Here is a 24496-nt window from a genome sequence, read left to right on the forward strand (position 1 = left end):
GCGTCTTCCGGGTCCCCGGTCTCGCGAGAAATGGCGCGTGCCCCGCCCCTCTCCCCGCCCCGCCCCGCCTGCTCCCCACGCTGGCGAGCAAAGATTGAGGGGCCCCGCCCCCTGCTCAAAGACAAAGCCCCACCCCACTCCTTTTTGATTGGTCGCAGGAGGTAGGAGCGGGGATTGGAGTCACGGAGGATTGACCCGGGAATTATCGCGAGAGTAGCTTCTGGCCAGGTAAGTGTCAGGGTCGTTTCGTGGTTGAGGGGGCGTTTGTGATGGTGGCTTAGGAAGCTTCTCTTGGCCGGAGAGGAGCTCTGACTCGCAGCCGGGCTCCGCCTTCGCGCTGACGAGACCTCGTTCTCGAGGTCAGGCCTGACCTGCTCAAGCCCAGGTAGAGTCCGGGAGAAGTGGGGACAGGGACCGGCCCGACAGTGGCGCTCGCCGGGGTGCGCCGCCCCCTCTTCCTTCGCTCCTGCGGTGTGCGCTGCCCGCTGCTGACGTTTTCCCCGCGGGGGTGGCCGGTGCCGGGCAGCGCCGGTGATCAGAAAGGGGCTTGCTTCCTCTTTCTCGCCCTCCCAGCCTCGTGCCTGCGGGACCCGGGGGGCTGGGTGCGGCACTGGGACAGAGGCAATGGAACATGCAGCGGGGACGTTGGGATCTGCTTGGATCTGCAAATATCCCGATAGTCTCGACTTCGGTAACAAACTATTAGGAGCGCAGTAAGCACTTGTGATTTAATACACAGTTTGCACAATGGGGACGCTTCAAAACATCAGATGCTGTCCCTCAGAGAGTCCCTTGCAGAGCAAGGAGATCCAGCCAGTCCATCCTAAAGGAAATCAGCCCTGAATTCATTGGAGGGACTGATGCTGAAGCTGAAACTCCAATACTTTGGCCACCTCATGCGAAGAACTGACTCATTGGAGAAGACCCTGATGCTGGGAGGGATTGGGGGCAGGAGGAGAAGGGGATGACAGAGGATGAGATGGCTGGATGGCATCACCAACTCAATTGACATGAGTTTGAGCAAGCTCCGGGAGTTGGTGACGGACAGGGAAGCCTGGCATGATGCAGTCCATGGGGTTGCAAAGAGTCAGACACGACTGAGCCACTGAACTGAACTTGGGGTATCTGTTTTGTTTTCGGTAGAAGTTTTTTTGGTGCTTTTAATACTAAGAATTGGAAGCATTTTTTTTTTTTTAACAGAACATTACTCCTAGTGTTTAATTCTAAATGTATGTGTGTGTGTGTGTGTGTGTGTGTGTGCGCGCGCATGCCATGTATTGAAGAAAAGCATGGGAAAAAAATCCCAGATCTTAGGAAAATAGTATCAAAAGAGACACCAGTGTTGTTTCATAGTCCTTAGCTAAAAGGATTGCTGATCTTTATTGTAATTGAGTTGCCAGAGAGCTTGAAGATGGAACCACTTTCTGGAATGGAAAAATGGGAAGGATTAGGGAATGGCATGGAAAAGGCATGTTTAGAAATGGGTTATTTATATGCAGTATTTCCGCCTGTGTAATGGGAATTTTACACATCTGTTGTACTTAAGGTCCCCACACTTAGGGTCTTCCTCTCAAGGACTGTGCTTATTAGGTTGAAGAGCCTACAGTTCATATCCCCGTCCTGCCAATGATTTGCCTTGAGACTTTTTTAAAAAGTTACTTGACTCATCTCAGCCTCCTCTGTCAAGGAGATACTTAAAGTACACAGACTTAGGAATGTGCTTGTCACAGTACCTGGTACCTAGAACACAACAAATGTTACAATCATTTATCAATTAATGTACTACTCGTATATCTTGACAATATTTGACAGATTTTTAAAAGTAAAGCGAAACAAACCTGATGTCAGTCATTTAGTAGCGTTAGCCAGAAAAAGATAATTGCCCCAAAGTAGGCCCCAAAGGGAATATCTTTAGGGTCTGACTTCTAAAATGAAAATTGAAAATAGATTTAAAATATGTTTCCTCAGAGAGTTGTAAGAAGTTGGATATAGAAGTTCTTCCTTGATAAGCAGCTTCCTATGACACATCTGTAATTCCCTGGTTCTACCTCATATCCTGTAATCATGGACTTGTTAATGTGACCTTCCAAGCCCCTAACAAATCAACTGGCCAGTTGTCTCAGTAAGTACCTTTCTCTTCCACAGTGCATAGAGATTTCCTTATCAATTAAAAATGTTGAAGAAATATTAATAGTGCATACTAAGATATTATTAACAATTGCTGATTTATATTTAATAATAATTTGCCATTAATATTGTTGAGGAATTTTCCTTCTACTTACCAAGTTTTGCATTAATCTAGGTCTTTACAGCCAATGTTTCACTGAATAATCTGGATAGACATTGATGCTTGTATGTTAGTGATAAAAATATAAAAGATCACTTTTTTCCAAGCACTTCAATTGTTTTCTTGATTAAAAAATTATTTTTTTGTTTTAGTACTCTTAAAATAACCACAAGTAATATTTTCAGTGCAAGTTTTTCATTGATGTAAAGTTTTATAAATATCTAATTTTTTATACATTTTTACATATTCTAATTTTTGACATTGTTTTTCAGTGTGTGGTAAACATCCCAGAGGTATAAGTTAAATGACTTTTATTGATACATGGTTATGTGTATTTTAAACATTTTAGTAGTTATTCATTTTTTTAGGTGATTTCCAAATGATTCATCCGTGAAAAAGTTCTTTTTCACTAAATTTGAATAAAAAGTGATTTTAAAAAAAGAGAAATATTAAATGATAATAGTGCTTAATTATATGTGCATAGCTATAATTAAGTAGCATATGAAGGATGATATTTTGGAATCACTGAAATTTTATGTATGCCACCGCTGCTGCTGCTCAGTCGCTTCAGTCATGTCTGACTCTCTGCGACCCCATAGATGGCAGCCCATCAGGCTCCGCCGTCCCTGGGATTCTCCAGGCAAGAACACTGGAGTAAATAACAAATATGAAAGTTACTGTGGTTCTATTTATCTTGAATCTTCACTGCTCTTGTGTCTGTTCTTGGGGAATAAATAGAGAAGCAAGGCAGCCTCTAGTGGCTACAGTGCATATCACACATACCATTGAATGGACAGTCCTAGGTTATGTAATAGCCCTGACTAAGTGCCCAGCACTGGGCGGAGTACTGGAGAAAGCCTGTCTTGCTAGAATCAGCATGAAGTTACAGAGGCAGACATTACTACAAATAGTCAGAGTCATACCTGTGTAGTTATAAACTGAAGTAAAGTTTTGAGCTTCTGATTCGGACTGAGTAGTCCCTGAGGAAGTGATGCTCGAAAGTGCCGGGGAGGGACCGACTAAGATCCCACTGTTACTATGTGAGAGAGCTAGATTTTTGTGTTAGCTATTACAGCTTCAGGGTCGAAGTTCTCAAATGTTTGTTTTACTACTTCAGTAAGCTTTAGGGTAGTGGAAAATTTGTATTATCCTTTAACACACTTTGATACTTTTGACACTTTGATACTTTTTACAGAAAAGTTGTGTAACAACAGTGGGGAAAAGAAAGAACATAAGTCCAGGGAGTTTTATTTGTAAATACAAAATAAAGTGAGAAATGATAAAGATATTTCCTTATTAGTGAACATGATGAGGGTACTCAGGTTTCCATGGTAGAGAGGAGTATTTAAGTCAATGGGAGCTTCTCTACATCTAGGTAGATACCATATGTACTTTAGTTGTAAATCGAGTTTAAGATCTTACTGAAATGAATTAAAATGAGTTGAAAAATGAGTTACTTTGCATAACTAAATATGATACCTGATAGAAGAGTTCTGAGCTAGAGAACAGAAGAAAGAATAAGTGAACAGAATATTATGGACTGTTTTGTCATAATAAATTTGACAATTTGGATGAAATGGACAAAAGATACAAGTACCAAAACTTACTCAGCAACTAGTAAATAATCTTAGTATCTATCTCTCTGGCTATGAAGAAATTGAATTTATAGTTAAAAACCTTCCAACAAAGGAAACTCTGAGCCATTGATATCCTGTTACACAATAAAGGAAGAAATAGTACTAATTCTACACAAACTCTTCCAAAAAATAAAAGGTAATAACACTTCCTAATGCATTGTCTGACACCAAAACCAGAGAAAGACATTACAAAAAATATATATAGTCTAATATCACTAATAAATATTAATTTAAAATGCTAAATATTTTAGCAAATAAAACCCAAGAGTATATAAAAAGGATAATACTTAATGATTAAGTTCAGTTTATTCTGGGAACCCTAGTTGATTTAACATTTGAAACTCCATCATTGTAGTTCACCACATTAGAAGATACCACATTAGGAGACCCCACACCAGGAGAGGCCCCACACCAGGAGAGGCCAAAAGAGAAAAACCAGATAGCCATGGCCCTCTCACTGGACAGGATCTCATGTGATCCGCCCCTCTCACTTTTGCTTTTGTCAAAAGCACTTGACAAAATCTGGCATTTTTCATTCACAACTTTAAAACTGCATATTGAGAGTAAAAGAGAACTTCTTTAATGCAACAAAAGGAGTCTATGGAAAAAACCTGTCAACTTTCATCCTAAGACTGGAAACACGGCAGGATTTCTGTTGTTTCCACACCTACTCAACATTACACTAGAAGTCCTGGCCAGTACAAGCATGAGACATAAATTAAAAGTGTATAGATTGATAAGGAAGAAGTCCTTTTATTCACAGGTGACATAATTTTTCTCCTTGGAAAATCAAAAGGCATCTACATAAAAACTACTGTAACAGTTTTTCAGTGTTGCAGAATGCAAGGTGAATATATAAAAATCGGTGGTAATTTAAAAACTAACGAGGGGAAACTGAAATAAATGCCATTTACAATAACATCAAAAAGTGAAATATATAGGGATGAGCCACAGGGGCATGAGGAAACTTTTGAGGATATGAGCATGTACACTTAAATATGTACACGGCTTATTACAGGCCAGTTATGCCTTAATAAAGCTATAAAAATGCTGTGAAGATCATTACTGGGACACTTCAAAAAGTTGGAGTATAAATGGTAGATTAGGTAAAATACTGACGTTGAGTTTATTGAAGTTGGTAACCACCGTAGGTACGTAAGGCAGTATCATTATTGTCAGAAAATAAACACTGAAGTGTACGCCCGCCCCTCCCACACACACCCACACACAGGAGAGGGGTAAGTTAGAGAGACGAGGCAAGGACCAGAGAAAAGTGATAATGTCAGAGATACATGGCTAAGGGGTGTATGGGTGTTTGTACCTTTACTGCAGCTTTTCTCTGGACTTGACATTGTTTTAAAATAAAAATATTAAAAGTCTGTACTAAAGAAAGTGTTGTCATCTACAAAAATTCCCTAGGTGGAACACAACATACAATCACCAAAAGAAAAGTTAATTCATTAAACTTTCAGAATTTTTAAGTAAATTTGAAAAAATTTTGAAAAACACAGTTAAAAAAATGAAAAGGGGATAAAAGAGGATTAAAAAATGTCCATTACATTCATGTAAAGTAGCTCAACATTATTGATCACCAGGGAAATGTACATTAAAACCACAATAAGTTAACAGACTGTACAAAATTAAACAGATTACAGTAACAGGTTTTGGCCAATGTAATGGTTATGGCATTGAGGACATAATGCTCAGTGAAACAAGTCAGTCACAGGAGGACAAATATGCACATTTCTCCTTGTCTGAGATAATCCAGAAGAGTCAAACTCATGATGGGTGGGGGTGGGGGGGTGATGTTCCATGACTGTAAAATCTCACTTTTGCAAAGTGAATAAGTTGTCAAGATGTATAACAGTGCCTATAGTTTGAAATACTGTATTTTACACGTAAAAATTTAAGAGGGTAGATAACTCTCTTCTCTCTTTTTAAGTCGCTTAGTCGTGTCCAACTCTTCATGACCCCATGGACTAGAGCCCGCCAGGCTCCTCTGTCCATAGAATTCTCCAGGCCAGAATACTAGAGTGGGTTGCCATTCCACATCTCCAGGGGATCTTCCCAAGCCAGGGACCGAACCCAGGTCTCCCGCTTTGCCAGGGTATTCTTTACGGTTTGAGCCACTAGGGAAGCCCTCTTAGCCACAACTTGAAAACAATTACCCATGTAGATAAGGCAAGTAGCCGCAGAACAATGAAGCTTATTGAAAGACGGAGGAAATAAAAAGTGTCCACCAACCTAAGAAGTTTTTTGAGACTGAAAAATGAGGCAGGCAGCTCTAGTCATCAAATAAGTTGAAAACATACTTGTTTGCACTAAGGCTTACCCAGATTTGATTTTGCTCCCTCTTTCCAGTTTCTCTTGGAGATTAGTTCCTCTGGATATGCTGCTGTACGTTACTTTGGGCTTGCTCGTGCACTTCGTGTTCTTCGCCTCCATCTTCGACATGTATTTTACCTCTCCTTTGGTTCATGGAGTAACTCTCCTCAGTTTACACCCCTGCCTCCCCCAGCAAAACGATTAGTGCTGTTTGTCGCTGATGGCCTGCGAGCAGATAAACTTTATGAATTAGATGAAGATGGAAATTCTAGGGCACCATTTGTTAGTAAGCATGTCAGCAGGTACAAAGACATCTCTGGAAATTGTTACGCTGATACTGTTTATCTCACATTGGGTAGAGAGGTGATGATGAAAAAGAGAGTAGGGCACATATGCCTCTGCCTTTGTCATAGAAATTAGCAAGTGTGTTCCCTTCTACAGTTACTTCTGTTATTGTGGAAGTTGATACCAGGTAGTCAAAATGCATGACCTTAGCTGCTTGGCCTCACTTGTCCTGATTTCTGAATCCTGGCTTACAACTCAGTATATTATCTTTTTTTCTGTTTTCTAAAGTAAGACTGTTCAATTTTTAAGTAATGACAAGCATAAATTTCAGTGAATTGCCAATTACAAAGGTATTTAGCTAAAAAATATAAATTTCTATTCAAAATATGTTTTCTATAAAATAAAGCCTTCCAAATTTATATCACTATGTAATATGATAATTTTGAATTCTGTTAAGTGGCTTTGAAAAGAAATATTTAATTTTTTGGACCTGTGGGGTTCTTGCAATCAACTATTCTTTATTTTTTTCATTCATAGCAAGCCCCTCAAAAGCCCTTCCTAATGCTACTGTGGAGAGATTAAAACTCAAATTCAAGGGAAGTTTATCTGAAATTGTCTGTCTTTCCCCTGTCCCTACCTGTCACCATTGCTTCCTATGCCTCTACCCTGTTTTGATTTTCTTTATAGTACTACTTAGCATGTACAGCTTCCTCTAAGGCAGGGACTTTGTTTTGTACACTACATTATCTCTGGTGCCTAAAACATACTAGGCAGTTAATCAACATTTGTTGACTGCTAGAAGAATGAATGAACCTGAATTCTATGTCAGATTTCCAGGAATAAATTTATGGTACGTCAAAGAAATGCAGAATATATTAAAGGACACAAAGAAACAAGCAACCCAGGGCAATAGGAAAATAGCAGTAGGAAAATAAGGTTGTCAGGGTTAGGTTCAGTACACAAAAATATGTAACATATATTTCTATGACTAGTTTAAAAATTGGGGTGATATTTCTTAGTTGTCATAGAGAGGAGAGAAATGTAGTTCATTGCAAAGTTAACGACATTAAAATATACTGGTTATTCAGGCAAAGATGAGTGTTTCTGACAGCGCCTGTTTCTCCCCGGGGTGTTCTTCGTTTTTTTAAAAATACGATCTGATCAAAATGTTTCTCAAGAGAAGTATCCACATTGCTTTATACCTCCCTGTTTTTGCTTGAGTTCAGTTTCCATTATAGAACTGAAGAAGTTAGAAAATATTTCTTTCTTAACATGTGGTTTAATGGTTTTTCAAGTCTTTTACCTTTTATGTATGTATTTTACCAAAATAAGTCAATTAAAAGTATCTAAATCAGCACTTTTAGGTACTTCTCTCCAGAACATTTTGAGAGTTCAGCTTGAAAACTGTTACAAATGAATTCATGTTTCATAACTTGTTGCTCTGCTGGCCTTTCACCTGCAACGGCATTACTGTTGCTTTTGCATTTTTCTCCAGATTTTGCAAATCACCTTTAGCTTAAAGAATGGTGATACATTTTAGCAAAACAAACTTTTGACTTGTTTTAATCTCAATAACCTCAGATATGCAGATGACACCACCCTTATGGCAGAAAGTGAAGAGGAACTAAAGAGCATCTTGATGAAAATGAAAGAGAAGAGTGAAAAAGTTGACTTAAAGCTCAACATTCAGAAAACTAAGATCATGGCATCTGGTCCCATCACTTCATGGCAAATAGATGGGGAGACAGTGGAAACAGTGTCAGACTTTATTTTTTTGGGCTCCAAAATCACTGCAGATGGTGATCGCAGCCATGAAATGAAAAAACGCTTACCCCTTGGAAGGAAAATTATGACCAACCTAGACAACATATTAAAAAGCAGAGACATTATTTTGCCAACAAAGGTCCGTCTAGTGAAGGCTATGGTTTTTCTGGTGGTCATGTATGGATGTGAGAGTTGGACTGTGAAGAAAGCTGAGTGCCGAAGAATTGATGCTTTTGAACTGTGGTGTTGGAGAAGACTCTTGAGAGTCCCTTGCACTGCAAGGAGATCCAACCAGTCCATCCTAAAGGAAATCAGTCCTGAATATTCATTGGAAGGACTGATGCTGAAGCTGAAACTCCAATACTTTGGCCACCTTATACGACGAGTTGACTCATTGGAAAAGACCCTGATGCTGGGAGGGATTGGGGGCATGAGGAGAAGGGGACGACAGAGGATGAGATGGGTGGATGGCATCGCTGACTGGATGGACATGAGTTTGAGTAAACACTGGGAGTTGGTGATGGACAAGGAGGCCTGGCGTGCTGCGATTCATGGGATCGCAAAGAGTTGGACATGACTGAGCGACTGAACTGAACTGAATCTCAAATTTAGAAAGAATATTTAACTCCTAATTGAGAGTATAGCTGTTTCCTCTCAAGTTTTTATTTTGAAAAAACTTTTAACTACAGAAATGTTGAAAGGATTATATCATGAATATTCATCTGTATATCCTTAATCTAGATATGACCATTTTAAACATTTTTCATATTTGCAATTTTCTGTCTCAATACACACACACACACATATATACACTTAGACTTTATTTTTTCCTGAATAATTTGAAAGCAAAGTATTTTAACACTTTACCCCTAAACACTTCAGTGTGTATCTCCTAAGAACAAGGACTTCTTGTGTATCAGTGATTTCTTATGTAGCACAGCGTTTCAATACTTTGTGACTTAGAGCTGTAGCCTCTATTTTGTTTTGTGATTCTGCGCAGTGGTTGGGTGGTTCCTTGTCTAAGAAAGTTCCTTGGGCTTTCTTATGCCGCGGAATCCGTCTGGTGGGAGGAACTGGGCTGAGCCCAGCTGGGATCAGAAATGTTCCTTCTTAAATTTTGACTCCTTCTTTTGATTGGATTTCTTCTGTGGTGATCTTGTTTTTCTAAAACCTTACCAGAGCATGTGGTCATAGTGTGTGCTGACTCCTCGTCTGTGATACTTTTCAGGAATGTCATAATGAACGAAGGCAGCTGGGGCATCTCTCACACACATGTGCCGACCGAGTATCGGCCTGGGCACGTGGCCATGATTGCAGGGTTTTATGAAGATGTCAGCGCAGTTGCCAAAGGTACTATCTCTTTAGATGATTTTATCACATGAAGAGATTGATTGCATAAATATTGCTTCTTTAATACTGAATCATAGCACAAAGCGAAGTACGTTTTGAGATCCTTTTGACAAGTCATTTAGCTTACCTAAGTCACTTAAACACTCACTGGGACTGACTGAAGAATAAAACTTTAATCTTGTATCATCCTGTCCTGTTGATAGAATATGATTGGGTAGATCTCTGGTTTTCCTAGATGTTAACTCTCAAAAGCTCAAAAGTGATTCTGTATTTTAGTAAGAAGTCAATTAACTGTTGTAAGCCTTTTTAAAAAAAAAAAATTTGTAGTATAATACAGATAACAAAATCTATTGTTAGTTTTGCATTTGTTCTGCAGTTAATCCTCTTTGTTGTTATTTGAAAAATACTTCTTCAGGAGCCATACCTGAATTGTCATTGTTTGTTTTTTTTCTCAATTACATGAAGGATGGAAGGAAAATCCTGTAGAATTTGATTCTCTTCTTAATGAAACCAGGTACACATGGTCCTGGGGAAGCCCAGACATCGTGGCTATGTTTACCAAAGGTAGGAGTCACTGATTGTATTTCCCCAGATATTAAGTAGACAATAAATCAATATGGTAATTTAAAATATATACATTTTACTTATTATGAGATACATGTTTTGACATATTTAACATCTCTGAAACGAGTGTATATTATAATAGATGTGTGAGTTTGATTTTTTTTTCATCTTAGTTGTACTTAAAATGTTGGATTATACAGTTTAAATACCTTGGATTCAGTGAAATGGTATATGATTCTAACATCTAACAGCTTTTTAATCTTGGGTAAGTTAGATAACTTCTCTAAATTTCAGTTTTCTTTTTTGTAAAATGTGATAATAATAATTTCTATCTTACAGGTTTGTTTTGGGCATTAAATAAGTTAATTCATGTGAAATATTGACCAGAACACTTATTAGAATGATCTCATTGTGATGATGTTCACTTACTTTGATTATTAAGAAGTTAGTATATAATCACATAAAGATTTAAAACTTTAAACTTTATATTTATAACTTCTATTTTCATGTATTCAAGATCATGCCATTGAGATTTGTTGTATTTATTGTGTTTCTGTGCATGAATCTGCAAGTATGAGAACATCTCTTGATGAGAAAATTTATTTGCATCATTTTCTAGAATCAGCTGGATTCCACTTGAATTTTAGGTTATTAAGTGCTTTTTAGTGGGAGCATTATAGTCATTTCACCTAATGAAAAGGTTTGGACCTTTAGCCATGGGTATAATTATACTATAAATTATAACAATTGGATCATTAAAGATTATTCTATATCTCAAAAGCAAAACAGATACTCAGAATTTTCTGTATGATAGTCACAGAACATTATTATTTAGAGCAGGTCCAAAAACTCAATACTGCTTGTCATTTACATACTCCCTTAGTTCAGTTCAGTCGCTCAGTCGTGTCGGACTCTTTGCGACCCCATGGACTGCAGCATGCCAGGCCTCCCTATCCATCACCAATTCCCAGAGTTTACGCAAACTCATGTCCATTGAGTCGGTGATGCCATCCAACCATCTCATCCTCTGTCGTCCCCTCTCCTCCCGCCTTCAGTCTTTCCCAGCATCAGGGTCTTTTCCAATGAGTCAGTTCTTTGCATCTGGTGGCCAAAGTATTGATGCTTCAGCTTCAGCATCAGTCCTTCCAATGAATATTCAGGACTGATCTCCCTTAGGATGGACTGGTTGGATCTCCTTGCTGTCCAAGGGACTCTCAAGAATCTTCTCCAACACCACAGTTCAAAAGCATCAATTCTTTGGTGCTCAGCTCTCTTTATAGTCCGACTCTCACATCCACACATGACTCCTGGAAGAAACATAGCTTTGACTAGATGGACCTTTGTTGGCAACGTAATGTCTCTGCTTTTTAATATGCTGTCTAGGTTGGTTATAGCTTTTCTTCCAAGCAGCAAGGAGTTAAGCTTTTTTTGGTAGTGGTGAGGATGAAGTTGCTATGGCTTACCAAATTCACCTCCCTACTTCTGACTACAGTTCATAGGACAGGATCAAAGCCTTAACTGGAGACAATCCAATAGAAGTGTTCTATTTCTTATAGTAACTTGGAGTCTCACTCAGACCTTTACTTGGGATTTGAAGAGTAGAATGGTTGAGGAGTGGAACCAGTATCATTAGAGCTTAGCTTGTCATTATTATAAGAGATTGTCATTATTTTATCTCTTCCTTATGACCTTTAAGAGGCTATCTAACTCAGAAATTCACTAAGTTGATTAGATCCTTAATCAATCATACAAGTATATAAGATTAATATATTTGTTGACCCTTTCAAACTCTTTGGCAATTATCAATATTTTTTCTTGTATATTGAGAAAAATGCATGTGTTTTATGAATAAAGAATTGAAATATTTGAATTTTCTTCTTGGTTAGGGAATTTTGTAAAACAGGTGATTGAATCTGTTTTAGATTGTACCATCCCTAGATGCCCAAATTCTTTGATTAGTTTCATCCTTACTTGAAGACAAACTCTGTTGTTTACTTTTGCGCTATTACTAACTAGTGTTGTGATTTTTTCTCTTAGCATTTTAAATCACAACTCACTTGTATCTGTAAAATTGGAAAATGTTACTGTGAGAACAAAAGCAGCAGCATATGTTCAAGCATACACCATGGTCCATGGCATGTCATTAAAATTTCCGCCCCCCCCCCCCCCCCCAATTTCCTCTTCAGGTGACCTTGGAAACCGTATTTTTGCACACACTTACGATGCTTTCAGTGAGGATTTTGGTGCCCACGATGTAACACAACTGGACACGTGGATTTTTGATCATGTGAAGGTATGTGCTATTGAGTGGCTAACCTGTAACACACTAGATGTAGGTGTTTGTCTAATGTGCACTAGTTGTCTAGTACCTGTACCTGATGTGCTAGAAACTGATTTGTTAGTACATGCATCTTAGTTTTTTCTGCTTGGATGAATTTGAAAAGACTGTAGCATACTATTTTGAAAAGACTGGATTCTAAGAAATTGCACATTCTACAATAACCATACAGGTTTTTAAAAAATAATTTGAAAATGTGAACCCTTTTCACTTCCACACTTCTGACAGTGAAGTGAGCTGTCTCACTGTAGCATACTATTTTGAAAAGACTGGATTCTAAGAAATTGCACATTCTACAATAACCATACAGGTTTTTAAAAAATAATTTGAAAATGTAAACCCTTTTCACTTCCACACTTCTGACAGTGAAGTGAGCCCTGGATGGGATTCAGGAACCCCACATTTCATTCCTCGTTTGCTGAATCACCCCAGAATGACCTTCCTGGTCTTTTGTTGACCACAGAACCAGTCTCTTAGAAGCAGTGATGATGTATGTGAAAGTCTTTTGAATGTTCAAATCTAAAGCATTTATTATTAAATAAGGTAGATAGTTTAAATATTTGTAAAGAAAAATTAGATAAGCAAAAAACAAGTTCATAAGTTAATCATAATAAAACATTTGAGTCTCTTTAAGAAATAGAGAGAGTTTTTTTTGGACTATTTGTTAGTGACAATCCTCACAGTTTCACCAGGAATCCAATAGAGTTTATGTTTTCAAAAGTTGTGAGAGAATCTCAGCTCTGGATATTGACTGACTCCTATCTATCATTCTCTTCTTGCTCATCTCCAAATTAGAACTCATGATTCATCTATTGTAAGAGGCCTTCACTGACCGACCTTTAGTGGTTCTGCTTACCAGTAGTGTCTCTCGACTGACATCGTGGGCTTCTCCACAACACAGTCATTTTTTATTGTTTGTTTGAAAACAGTCAGTAGGTGTCTGCATATTTATCAGAAATTAAGTGCTCAATATGTTCTTTGATAAACCCTATTTCTTTTCTTAGAAGTTTTTTTCCTTAAGATTTTCTTGTATTACTCAAACTGAAAGTGAAAACCTTCAAGTTAAATAAAATCTCTTTACAAAAATAGCAAATGATTTTGCTAAGTATCACTTCTTAATATAATCAACTTACGTTAGTATTTGTTTCAAGGCCCTTGGCTTCTAACTTCCTAAACATAGCTAAAGATGTTCAACATTGTGGATTTGATTCATTGTGGATAGGCAGATATAGTTAGTGGCTGGCTTGATTCCATGCCTTTTTTACCTTATTTCAACACTGCTATTGACCAGAAAAAAAAAAAATTCCCTGTAATTTTGTAAGATATAATAGAGTATGTACATTAATCAGGTAACAACAAAAATATGAAATCATCCACAATAAAGAGTGGTGAGAAGGAATAATATAGGGACTAAGAATATATCTTTAGAAAAGTTCAATCTAAGCTGAACAGTTAGAGGAAGACTTTCCTCTGAGTTTTGAGATAATCTCTGGCGAAGCCTAGGAAACAAAGAAATGGTTGGACCTGGATTGCATATAGAGAAGAGTATCTCAGGCCAACAGCATAATGATAACTTGGGCTCCAAAGGAACTCTGTAATAGAGTAAAAATATTGCTTTAAAGTTTGTTTGTGTCTCAACAAATAATAATGCCAGAAGTAGGCAGCCGAGGATTGATGTAGTCCAAGATTGCCATGGTGGTTCCCCAGTGTCATTAAGGCCCGGTCTCTTAAGTGTGTCTTCTGTCCTCAGAGCATGACCTTAGCTTCTGAGTTGTCTTACGACAGGAGATGCTGGCGTTCCAGCCATTGTTTCAGTGTTTTAGGTCAACCATACAAGGAATTGAAAAGGACCTTCTCTTCTACTAAATTAAATTTATTTCAAAAAAGACTTTAACAAATAGTTAAATTTATTTCAGAAGGCACATCGTCTTTTAACTGACGTGTTTGATTTCTGTCTCCTTGGCCATAACCAAAAAAGCACAGATAGGTAGCTGTGGAAGACAATAACAAATATGTAGGTTTTAAGTTTGAAGCACTGACATGTTCCCATAAAATCAGAAGTTTTACTTAGAGAAAAAGGGAGAATGCATGCACTCTCCCACAATGCATAGTAAATATTTAAGTACAAAAAGGAACGAGTGCCTTTGAGCTCAGGAAAAAAATGGGAGTTGGTGGGCATAATTATACTAAATATCGGGAGTGGAGAGGAAGCTAGGAGTGTATTTCACCTCTTGTGTGAAAAAGACCAACGTTTTAAAAGGCCATGGGAATCTATCAGGTTGAGCTCTGCAAGGTTAATGTTTCATGGTTTCCCAGATTGCGTGTCCACGTTCGAATGAACGGCACTTTTTACAAAGCCGAATAGTATCAGTCATGAAACAGATTGTAAATTCGACTCCACTCAGCTGCTAAGGTTTTTCGTTTCTCGTCAGCTTTTCAGTTACATCTTTAGAATATAAGTCCTTTCTCTTGAAAAACTTCCCATTTCTATCTGGATTTAAGGTATCTTAGGGGCTAATTAGAATGTATATGAAAGCTAAGGGGTCATTTTATGCTTTTAAGGATGATTCTGTTTGTTTATATTTAGTTTATATTTATTTACATTTAATTTCATTTGTATTCCTTTTTTTTTTTCTATTCGGAAATAGGTGGTTTCTCTAATGGCACCATTTGCTTGGATGGCATCACTGACTCAATGAACATGAATTTGAGCAAACTCAGGGAGATAGTGAAGGACAGAGAAGCCTGGCATGCTATAGTTCATGGGGTTAAAGAGTCAGACATGACTTAGCGACTGAACAACGACAATAACATAGTACTAGTGTAATAGTCATGAACTAGAAGCTTTTACCCTCTAAAGCATGTAATTATGATTCACTGTGGCAGCCTGCTTCTGTGTGTGTGTGTAGGAGAGCAAGAACAAAGCAAAATTAGGAGGCTGCAAGTCAAAATTAATTATATAATATAATAATATATGTAATAATGTTAATGAAATATTATATTAATTATATACGTCAAAGGTAGAATTATCATTTGAATAGTGTCCCTAGTTGTAAGGTTATCACATATGCGTATAGAGAGTATAAGCCAAGTCTTTATCAATTAGAATTAGTTAGACTTCTAATCCTCCAATTAGAATGTGTCCTATATTATATCATTTAGATATCATATGCATGTTTATTAATAGCATAGTAATATAGTCAGACCCTAACAAAATAAAGAAATAAATGAATAAGAAATATTTTATCAATTCTTGGTATGAAGAAGATACACAGGCTGTTGAAAATAACAGTCACCTAGGATCAGCAACTTTATCAGGGAGATGCTCTTCTGCAGGAGGCTCAAGCGCACGTTGCCTGTCTTCTTCCCCTCAGCCGGGAGCTGACCGTGACCCTGCCCTGCTCTGAAGCTCAACACCTGCCTGGGAGCCGCTGCTACCTTTGTGCCAGCTGGGGTCCCGACAGAAGGGCTGATTCTCATCCATTGGCTCACCCGTCCTGCCTGCAAACTTGTCTGACTGAAAAGTAGCATTTGTCGAAAGCCTGCAGCATGATCAAAAAAGCCCCAAGATAAAATAAAAAATTAACTTATGAGGAAATAGGTAGTTGAAGGAATAGCAAAGGACTAAAAATATTAAAATCCTGAAATCCTCAGAAGTATCTGAGAAGCTGTTTTACCTATAAAACAAAAAGTGGCACAAACTTTACAAAAGGAGGAGTACAGGGTGCATTGTTTAAAAATGGGAAATGTGTCTAAAACCTCATGGAACGATCAGTTGTATAGGAATGAGCCAAAGGGGAGGCCAGTCTTCCAAATTAGAAGAGCAAGTAGACCTCAAATGAGGTGAAATGAGTTTTCAGTAATATACGGATTGATGAGGAGCTAAGGAAACCCTGGAAGGCATCATTTCTTCACCCCCCTTGCGGAGGAAACTTTAGGAAAAGGAAACGTTTCAAACTGTACAAGAAAGCACCCTTGCAGCGTGCAGCAACGGAAGATGTGATGCGATTTGGAACATTTGAGGCAGACAGCTTGATCAGAGCAGACACAGGGAGGGGTTCATTTCTGTAATGGCAAGCTGAGAGTTGAGAACAGTGGGGCAGGGATTTACTGGTTGTCATTATGCCCCTCTGTACTGTTTATTATTACTCAAAATTATATCTGTCTGTGTGTGTGTGTGTGTAAGGCACTTTCAGTTCAGTCCAGTCACTCAGTCATCTCTGATTCTTTGCGACCCCGTGGACTGCAGCATGCCACGCCTCCCTGTCCATCTCCAACTCCCGGAGCTTACTCAAACTCATATCCATTGAGTCAGTGATGCCATCCAACCATCTCATCCTCTGTCATCCCCTTCTCCTCCTGCATTCAATCTTTCCCAGCATCAGGGGCTTTTCCAGTGAGTCAGTTCTTCGCATCAGGTGGCCAAAGTATTGGAGTTTCAGCTTCAGCATCAGTCCTTCCAGTGAATATTCAGTACTGATTTCCTTTAGGATGGACTGGTTGGATCTCCTTGCAGTCCAAGGGACTCTGAAGAGTCTTCTCCAATACCACAGTTCAAAACCATCAATTCTTCGGTGCTCAGTTTTCTTTATAGTCCAACTCTCACATCCATACATGACCACTAGTAAAACCATAGCTTTGACTTGATGGACCTTTGTTGGCAAAGCAATGTCTCTGCTTTCTTCTTTTAAACAGCTTTTTATTTATACCCAATATATAAGACAAAAGACATGTAAGGGAGAGAGTTTCTTTTTTTTTTTCATTTATTTTTATTAGTTGGAGGCTAATTACAATATTGTAGTGATTTTTGCCATGCATTGACATGAATCAGCCATGGATTTACATGTGTTCCCCATCCCGATCCCCCCTCCCACGTCCCTCCCCATCCCATCCCTCTGGGTCTTCCCAGTGCACCAGCCCTGAGCACTTGTCTCATGCATCCAACCTGGGCTGGCAATCTGTTTCACACTTGATAATATACATGTTTCAATGCTATTCTCTCAGAACATCCCACCCTCGCCTTCTCCCGCAGAGTCCAAAAGTCTGTTCTATACATCTGTGTCTCTTTTTCTGTCCTGCATATAGGGTTATCGTTACCATCTTTTTAAATTCCATATATATGCGTTAGTATACTGTATTGTTTTTTTAATATGCTGTCTAGGTTGGTCATAGCTTTTCTTCCAAGGAGCAGGCATCTTTTAATCTCATGGCTGCGGTCACCATCTGCAGTGACGTTGGAGCCCCCAAAATAAAGCCTCTCAGTGTTTCCATTGTTTCCCCGTCTGTTTGCCATGAAGTGATGGGACCGGATGCCATGATCTTAAGTTTCCTGTATGTTGAGTTTTGAGCCAACTTTTTCACTCTCCTCTTTCACTTTTATCAAGAGGCTCTTTAGTTCTCCCTTTCTGCCATAAGGGTAGCAGAGAAGGCAGTGACAACCCACTCCAGTCCTCTTGCCTGGAAAATCCCATGGACGGAGGAGCCTGTTAGGCTGCAGTCCATGGGATCGCTAAGAGTCAGACACGACTGAGCGACTTCACTTTCCGTTTTCACTTTCATGCATTGGTGAAGGAAATGGCAACCCACTCCAGTGTTCTTGCCTGGAGAATCCCAGGACGGGGGAGCCTGGTGGGCCGCCATCTATGGGGTCGCACAGAGTCGGACATGACTGAGGCGACTTAGCAGCAGCAGCAGCAGCCATAAGGGTGGTGTCATCTGCATATCTGAGGTTATTGATATTTCTCCCGGCAATCTTGATTCCAGCTTGTGCTTCCTCCAGCCCAGTGTTTCTCATGATGTACTCTGCATGTAAGTTAAATAAGCAGCATGACCCATGTAGAGCCTTGAAGTACTCCTTTCCGGATTTGTAACCTGTCTGTTGTTCCATGTCTGGTTCTGTTGCTTCTTGACCTGCATCCAGATTTCTCAGGAAGCAGGTCAGGTGGTCTGGTGTTTCCGTCTCTTTCAGAATTTTCTTTAGTCCTGTTCAACTCTTTGTGACCCCATGGACTGTAGCCCGCCAGGCGCCTCTGTCCATAGGATTCTCCAGGCAAGAATTCTGGAGTAGGTGGCCATTTCCTTCTCCAGAGGATGTTCCCAACCCAGGGATTGAACCAGTGTCTCTCACGTCTTCTGCATTGGCTGTTGGCTTCTTTACCACTAATGCCACCTGGGAAGCCCAAATATATATTAATATATATAACTTTTATAAAATATAATTTAAAAAGAAATAAAAAATAGAAAATTTCCTGGTGGTACAGTGGTTGGGACCTGGTGTTTTCACTGATGTGGGCCCAGGGTCCATCCCTGGTTGGGAAACTAAAAGTGTACAAGCTGTGCAATGCAGCAAAAAATAAGTTAAAAAAATAAAATTTTTAAATTAAAATAACTTAAAAGATATTTTAATCATTGGCATGAATCATAATATCATGCAAGCTATGGGCACAAATAAAGAAATTTATTCTTTCATATAAATAATAGAATCATCATGTTGAGTTATATATAAAATTCTTTAGTTATTTTAATATATTTAGGAAGCAGTTGGAGAGAGTTGACATTTTTTACAATATTGAACATTGTTTATTTACCTCTTCTGTCATATCCCTAAGTAAAATTTTATCATCCTTCACGCAATATACATTTCTCATTATTTTATTCCTAGATATTTTATTTCCAAATATTATGAGCAGTATCCTGTTTTTCCTATCACATATGCTCAGTATACCAGGAAAAACAGTTATCATCATTTATCATTTGAGTACAATGGGTTCTTTAATTTTCTCTATCCCAGTAAGTTCTTGTCATTTCTACACATCTCTTTTCTTTCAGTCACCTTTATATATTCACCTAATGTCAGCATTGTTCACTTTGAAACTACAATGTCAAGTAATTATTGGCACATAAACATTATAAAAGATGAAAGTATACTGTGGTTACATATTCTTTTTGTACAACAGAGCTTCCCTGGTGACTCAGATGGTAAAGAAACTGCCTGCAATGTGGGAGACCCGGGTTCAATCCCTGGGTTGGGAAGATCCCATGGAGAAGGAAATGTCAACCCACTCCAGTATTCTTGCCTGGAGAATTCCATGGACGGAGGAGCCTGACAGGCTACAGTCCATGGGGTTGCAAAGAATCCGACACACCTGAGCGACTATCACTTACTCAGGTTCTTGTTGCAAGTAATTGTTCAATGAAGTCCTTCCTTCTTGAATAAGTACTGTATTTCTTTTTTCTTCTTATAAATATATTGTTCACTCATTGGTGCGTAAGTGTGAGAAAATTTATCTCTGAGGTATTGAGAACTGAAAATTCAGTCTTGAGATTTTGCTCATGTGATCAGTTTCACCAGCATCACTAGATTTTGGTTTGTTAATGTCTCTTTACCATTCGTCCGTTGTCTTATCTAGTCACTTTTAGCGTGAGTAATTGGTCTGTCCAGCACCATTTCCCCAACCCCACACCATGGTGCCTTGGTTTAAGGTGTAGATGTGCAACCTGTGCTGTGGGATTTGCAGTTATCACTCAGTAACACTGTAGCATTGAGCTAAAAGTCACACCTCTCAGAGCCAAGATGGATTGGTTATTGGAACTGCTAATTGTATTAGGTGGGACATTGGCAGTTTGTAAGAAAATGTGGTTTTTTTCTTTGACTTGTAAATGGAGGTGTTTGGGGAGCAGGAAATGATGTGGTGCTTGGAATTTGTCTTTAAAGGCACTCCAGGCCAAAAAAGGGAGTGTTACTGCAGTGGTAGAGGAGAAGACAGGTGGTTGCTGAAGCAAGGCGAGGGCTACATAGAGCGGGGTGGGGTTTTCTGTGCCCTCCAGAGTTGGGTGTATGTTTGAAACTTTTCACTAAGAGTGAGAGAGCCAAAAACAAACAATAAGGATTTCCGGAGTGCGTGTACATTTCATAATTGCAATTTATTTGATTTTCCAGATAGATTCCAGCTCTCATCCTATCCATTAGCTTCCCTAGACATTAGCAGGGATATTCCCTTTGACAAGACTTGCCAGGTCCAATGCTAGTGAGCACACTGGTCTGGATTCTGTCCGTTCACTTCAGTCGCTCAGTTGTGTCTGACTCTTTGTGATCCCACAAAGGCTTCCCTGTCAATCACCAACTACCAGAGCTTGCTCAAATTCAAGTCCATTGAGTCAGTGATGCCATCCAACCATCTTATCTTCTGAAGTCAACTTCTCCTCCTGCCTTCAATCTTTCCCAACATTAGGGTCTTTTCAATTGAGTCAGTTCTTTGCATCAGGTGGCCAAAGGATTGGAGTTTCAGCTTCAGCATCAGTCCTTCCAGTGAATATTCAGGATGCTTTCCTTTAGGATTGACTGGTTTGATCTCCCTGCAGTCTAAGGGACTCTCAAGAGTCTTCTTCAACAGCACAGTTCAAAAGTATCAATTCTTCAGCACTCAGCCTTCTTTACAGGCCAACTCTCACATCCATACATGACTACTGGAGAAATCATAGCTTTGACTATATCAGTCTTTGTTGGTAAAGTAATGTCTCTATTTTTTAATATGCTGTCTATGTTGCTAAAGCTTTTCTTCCAAGGAGCAAGCATCTTTACATTTCATGACTGCAGTCATCATTTGGAGTGATTTTGGAGCCAAAAATAAATAAATAAATAAAGCCCGTCACTGTTTCCGTTGTTTCCTCATCTATTTGCTATGAAGTGATGGGACCGGATGCCATGATCTTAGTTTTTTGAATGTTGAGTTTTAAGCTAACTTTTTCACTCTCCTCTTTTACTTTCATCAAGAGGCTTTATAGTTCCTCTTCACTTTCTGCCATAAGGGTGGTGTCATCTGCATATCTGAGGTTACTGATATTTCTCCCGGCCATCTTGATTCCAGCTTGTGCTTCTTCTAGCCCAGCGTTTCTTGTGATGTACACTGCATATTACTTAAATAAGCTGGGTGACAGTATACAGCCTTGACGTACTCCTTTGCCGATTTGGAACCAGTCTGTTGTTCCATGTCCAGTTCTAACTGTTGCTTCCTGACCTGCATACAGATTTCTCAAGAAGCAGGTCAGGTGGTCTGGTATTCCCATCTCTTTCAAAATTTTCCACAGTTTATTGTGATCCACACAGTCAAAGGCTTTGGCATAGTCAATATTGCAGAAATAGATTTTTTTTTCTGGAACTCTTACTTTTTCGATGATCCAGAGGATGTTGGCAATTTGATCTTTGGTTCCTCTGCCTTTTCTAACACCAGCTTGAACATCTGGAAGTTCACGGTTCATGCATTGCTGAAGCCTGGCTTGGAGAATTTTGAGCATTAATTTACTAGCGTGTGAGATGAGTGCAATTGTGTAGTAGTCTGAGCATTCTTTGCCATTGCCTTTCTTAGGGATTGGAATGAAAACTGACCTTTTCCAGTCCTGTGGCCACTGCTGAGTTTTCCGAATTTGCTGACATATTGAGTGCAGCACTTTCACAGCATCATCTTTCAGGATTTGAAATAGCTCAACTGGAATCCCATCACCTCCACTAGCTTTGTTTGTAGTGATGCTTCCTAAGGCCCACTTGACTTTGCATTCCAGGATGTCTGGCTCTAGGTGAGTGATCACACCATCGTGATTATCTGGGTCGTGAAGATCTTTTTTGTATAGTTCTGTGTATTCTTGCCACCTCTTCTTAATATCTTCTGCATCTGTTAGGTCCATACTATTTCTGTCCTTCGTTGTACCCATCGTTGCATGAAATGTTCTCTTGGTATCTCTAATTTTCTTCAAGAGATCTCTAGTCTTTCCCATTATATTGTTTTCCTCTATTTCTTTGCCTTGATCACTAAGGAAGGCTTTCTTTTCTTTGAACTGATCACTGAGGAAGGAGATATGGAATAGTTTCTGCCATATCAATAAACAAAGGATATCACAGTCGTCAGCAATTGCAGCCACCATGGAAGGTGAGCTAGTGAGCCCTGAGGGTATTCAGGATGGAAATAGTGCCTGCCATCTAGTAGCCATCAAACTGCAGCCATTCCCTATGGTGAGCCCTGAGGAAGCTTAGGATGTGAAAACAGACTACTGGCCCCAGATAGTTTAGGGGCATATCAAAGGAATAATTTCAGTAAGCCTAGTCTCTTGCATCTTCCCTTACATAGAAAAGCACTAAATTTCTCAACTTGGGCTATCTGGTTTTCTTTCAGTTACAAAAAATTTTTGACGTTCAGACTACCTACACTTTGTTGCAAAACTTCTATATAACCTGTCCCCCACCTCCTTGCCTCCTCAGAGCAGTTCTCTCAGGGTCACTTGAGCTGCTGTCTCCCAGACTTGAAGTCCCAAAAATTCTCACCAAATAAAACATAACTCTCAACTTCTAGGTTGTGAATGGTTTCTAAGGAGATTACAAATAAATATGTATGCACATGTATTTGTGTGCTATGTTCTGACTAGCTAGGTAATGAGGTGCTCTTTAAGAAGAATGAAGACCAAAGTTACTCAAAGGCACTCACTTAAGAAGAGTGAAGACCCAAGGTTATTCCGACCTCCCACCTGGATCTGAGCCAGACCCTGGAGCAAGATCAGGGAGGAGATCCTGGAAGAATGCTGCAGGTAGATTTTTCCCAGTGGAAACGGTGGCTGGAGAGGAAGCCCCAGACTCCTCCAGCCAGTGCTCTTCAGCCTCAGACCTACCTCACTGGGAGCCAGACTGCCCAACCCAGCTTGCCTGAGCTGCAATGCCGCCCTCCGCCGCACGGAGGCAGCATGACCTACAGCGCGGTGGCAGCGGCGATCCTCCCACCCCTCTTGGCGGCGGCGGGCGGAGGCCGTGCGGCGGAAGCCAGCCCGCGGAAGCCAGCCCGCGGAGCTCTCGCTGATTGGCCGCGGTGCGGCCGCTGCCACGTTGGCCGAAGTGGCGCTGTCTGCCGGGGCAACTGGCTCTGGCTGCGGCTTCCAGGTCCTTATGCACAGGGTCTTCCTTCTTCCCCTCGCCCGCGGTTGGCGCTGAGAGGCGGCGATCGGCGGGATGGAGGAAAGTAGGATGAACCTGCCCAAGGGGCCGGACACGCTGTGCTTTGACAAGGACGAGTTCATGAAGGTGCGCCCGGGGGGCTGTGCTCCCCGAGCCGAGGCGGGTGGCCTGTCTATCTTTCCCTCCGGGGCCTCCTCCAGCTGCTGGGCCCCGCACGCCCCGTATCAGCCCCCGGCGGGACCTCGCTGCCTTCGCAGTGAGTCTTTGGCCTCAGGTGGGGCCGGGGCAGCCTGCTGTGAGAAGGCACTTCTGTGAAATGGTTGCATGGTGACGAAAAGGCCTGAAGTTGTGGGCAAGTGGTTTTGAGCTAGGTGTAAAAGCTCCTGTTATTACCCGAGCCCATTACCATGCAGTGCAGTCGGAATTGCCAGATCCTGGGCAGACAGAAGTTTGTCGATCGCTGCCTTGCACCTAGAAGCTCAGTACGAATGTATTGACCAAATTTCTGGACCCACGTCTCCACCCAGGGATTAGGTGGGTGGAAAAGGCACTCAATCGAAAGTTTGTCCTTAACGTTCGCCTTAAGTTTCTGAATGGGATATTTAAAAGATTAGAATCTTATTACTGATTTTGTTGCAGTACACCAAAGCATACCATTTTGCTTCTCTAAAGTTGCTCTACTTTTTATAAAGTGAACTTGAGGTTGGTCTGAAGGTAAATATCAGCTTACATGAAAAGTTGAAATATGATGAATATTCAAGGTTTATCCGGCACAGCCTTGAAAGTGTCCAAGATCTGAATCAGAGCTGGGAGGAACTTTGCTTATTCTTTTGGGGTAATGCTCTGGAACTGTACATATACCATCAAGAAATACAGTTATGCTTTATTTCTAAGGATTGGGGATTTTGATACCACTTAGTTACTGCTTTCAGTGTTAAAAAGTTAAATGTTTTGGCTTAGTAGACACTTAAATTTTTGAGCAACTGAATTTAAGTCTTACTTTTTTTTTT

General features: G+C 39.9%; 1 protein-coding gene across 5 annotated transcripts in view; it reads left to right on the plus strand.

Moving 5' to 3' along the window:
• Nucleotides 1-240: 240 nt before the first annotated feature.
• Nucleotides 241-24496, plus strand: part of LOC136171108 (GPI ethanolamine phosphate transferase 1-like) — a 97524-nt gene continuing 73268 nt past the window's right edge. For 2 of the 5 annotated variants that reach the window (XR_010663745.1, XM_065939804.1), the window contains exons 1-5: nt 241-385; nt 1969-2122; nt 9527-9648; nt 10114-10212; nt 12399-12505. Coding sequence is in view for 1 of the 5 variants with exons in the window: in XM_065939804.1 (XP_065795876.1) it covers nt 9537-9648; nt 10114-10212; nt 12399-12505 (318 nt within the window). In the remaining 4 variants the exon portion in view is untranslated. Of the gene's footprint in view, nt 386-1968; nt 2123-9526; nt 9649-10113; nt 10213-12398; nt 12506-13345; nt 13553-15198; nt 15916-19506; nt 19805-24496 lie in introns of those variants that run through there. The other 3 variants (XR_010663748.1, XR_010663746.1, XR_010663747.1) reach the window with 3 other exon arrangements.

The sequence above is a fragment of the Muntiacus reevesi genome, chromosome 6 (assembly GCF_963930625.1).
Source record: "Muntiacus reevesi chromosome 6, mMunRee1.1, whole genome shotgun sequence".
Taxonomy (NCBI): domain Eukaryota; kingdom Metazoa; phylum Chordata; class Mammalia; order Artiodactyla; family Cervidae; genus Muntiacus; species Muntiacus reevesi.